The 2,759-nt window shown below is 32.5% G+C and overlaps 1 protein-coding gene across 1 annotated transcript; it reads right to left on the bottom strand.

Annotated features, from left to right (window-relative positions):
• Window positions 1–1,020: 1,020 nt before the first annotated feature.
• Window positions 1,021–2,018, bottom strand: DEFB113 (defensin beta 113; the record flags this gene model as incomplete). Its single annotated transcript, XM_084258891.1, has 2 exons — window positions 1,021–1,247; window positions 1,961–2,018. The coding sequence occupies 2 exons, from the start codon at window positions 2,016–2,018 to the stop codon at window positions 1,021–1,023; spliced, it is 285 nt and encodes a 94-aa protein (XP_084115017.1).
• Between the last annotated feature and the right edge of the window lie 741 nt (window positions 2,019–2,759).

Here is a 2,759-nt window from a genome sequence, read left to right as displayed (position 1 = left end):
TTAAAAAAAGGAATTACCTTTCTCTCTTAAACCCCAAATTCATTGAAATACTTTCATTTTCTTGAAGTCAGAATTGTGACCTAAGTTTTTATATTGTCCAGATCTGTGCTAAGCTATAGGTAAAAAAGTACATTCAGTGGAGATGTGAAAATCTAAATGTTAAGCATTTATTGATGGTATGCTTTATCATTCATAAGGAAGTTTATGTTAAAATAGACACAAAATTATGATACAATTAATGTGGAAAGTGGAAAACTGAAAACACAATAAGCCTATCAAAATTAGGGACAATGACAGAAGCATTAAATATTAAATCATAAGATAAAGAAGTCAAATATAATTCTTTGACTAGAGAATACAAGACCTAGAGAGAAGACCCTTGGATTGACTGCCTATATTCAGAATTTATTATGATGATAAGCTCTGGATTAGTAGTATTAGAAATTATTTTTCTCTTTATATGTCTACATTTCTGAATTCTTATAAGTTTACTTTTTATTTTATAATAAAAATACCTTTATAACATTTTTAATTTGCTTTTATTCTATTAACAATTTACTCTCTGTTATTTATTTTATTGCTCTTTCTCATTATACTATCAACAATTTCTTATTATATAAAATAAGATATATATGATTTTATGTTTAAGACCCAAGCACATTTTTGTTGAGGTTATGGAAAAGTAGCATAAACCATGATTGACAATTTATATATAAAAAGTCACATGAAAATATTCAGGCTAGTTAGTGCCCATGGCAAATAAATAAGCTAGAAGTAAAAAGATAAATTAAGGATGAAGAATGCAGAATTTTATCCTGCATGTAGAGAACCTATACCAATTTAATGAGGGGTTTACCACTCTTCTTGATTTCTCTTGTAATAACCCAAATGTTGAATTCACTATCTGCCATAATACAGTTGTGCAAACCATAAGGCATGAAAACACTGACATGAAAACAGATTTATGGAAAGTAGAAAATTCATTTTTATTAATATTGTTACAACATTGTGCTATGTAAATCATGTAGTATAATTAAAATCTGCTCTCTTATGAGCTGTACCAGTAGTAGTGCGTTTAATGGTTGGCTTTATATATTCCCGTACAACACAGCACGGCTCTGTATCACAGAAATTATATTTGTATTCCCAGGAGTTGCATGAAGTCTTGCAAGAACCCCGAACAAGGAAACATTCTCTTTTTCTCTCTTCAATTTCTCTTGTTTTTTTCATAAATCCAGGCTTGTTCACTTTGAATATATAAATGGATAGATGATAGATAGATAATAGGTAGATAGACAGATAACTAGGTGAAGTTCTTCAAAACTTAAAGTCGAATCTTTTCGTCCTGAAATCATGACCAGGCAACTATATTGAAGAGTTTTCTTTTCCTGTCTCCCTTCTTCCCCCATAAATCGACATAATATAAATACTTATTTATCTAACAGTCACATTTGTCCTTTGCCAGTCACATTTATTTGTTTGTTTGTTTGTTTGTTAGTTTGTAAATAGAATATCCTTCAATATCTAACCTGTGTCTATTTTCTTAAGAGTAAAGAGATAATGTGTAAAAATTGTCTTCATGTTTTGTGTTGTAAACAGCCATTCACCTCCATTCTCCCCATTCTCCCTATCAATTACTGAGACAGTTAAGAAAAGCCTAATTTTGATAACAGCTACAATATCAGCTTATTAAACTACATTAAAAAAGAAAAGGCAGTAGGAAGCATGAAAGGAAGCATGAAAGTAACAATATAAATAGGTTTAATTCTACAACTTGGGAAAAATTTCCCATTACCTTCTCTTTTATCAGTTCTTTCATGCAAAATCATTAGAGTTAATTGCACTATAAGGACTTTATATGGAGTCTCTGAATACTACTATATTTTTTCCAAATAAAGCATTTACATATTTTTTAGAAGTCATTTTGCCCTTCCTCCTTTTCCACATGAACAAGTATTACCTGCTGGACCACAAGACACAGTGAAGACAAAGATTAGGAAAATACAAAGTATCTTCATTGCATAAGTAGTTACTTGAGTCAAGCTGAAGCAGAGCTCAAAATAACTGAGTTCTATTCTTTGATAAAAGATGAGCTCTTGTTTTATAGCCTTCTGAGGGTGATTACTATTCTGATTAATGCCGCCTTCCAAGAATGAGCCCATATTTATGTAAGTATTGTGAAATAGTAACAAGCAGAATAGAGGGCTCTAGTTCTATTATAACCTCAATGAGCCAAAAGTGAATTCATTTTTAGTTATACAGGCAAATGATGGAGTTAGAGTTTTATTGAATTTTTTAATTGAATACATATAACCAGTATCATCAGTATTTTCTGCCACAGGACTTTCTGAGCATTTTCTATGTGTCAGGCAATGTTCTGCATACTTTATGTTAACTAATCCTTACGACAAATCCTAAGACACAGAATCATTTGTTTCTCCAGTTGGAGAAACTGGAACAGAAGGATTATAGAAATGTCTTTTTTTTTTTAAAGATTTATTTATTTATGCATACAAGAGCTGGGGTACCAGCCAGAGGTGCAGGGGGTGAGAGGATTCACCGGAGACAGAGTGGGGAATAAAACAGGCAGATCACCTAAAATACACTTAGTGCTAAGGGGAGCAGATGGGGCAGGAGAAGTCTGCTGCACCATGTGGGTAGCTCCCTGGCTGGCCAGGTATTGAACTTGTGCTGCAGAGGCTGCAGATAGCTTGATAGCTCTGTCTTTAACCCCAGGGAGGCCCAGATTATAGAAATGT

This window comes from Talpa europaea (assembly GCF_964194135.1).
Source record: "Talpa europaea genome assembly, chromosome: 2".
NCBI classification, from domain to species: Eukaryota; Metazoa; Chordata; class Mammalia; order Eulipotyphla; family Talpidae; genus Talpa; species Talpa europaea.
The sequence above is the reverse complement of the archived record's forward strand: the minus strand, read 5'-3'. Positions and strand labels throughout refer to the sequence as shown.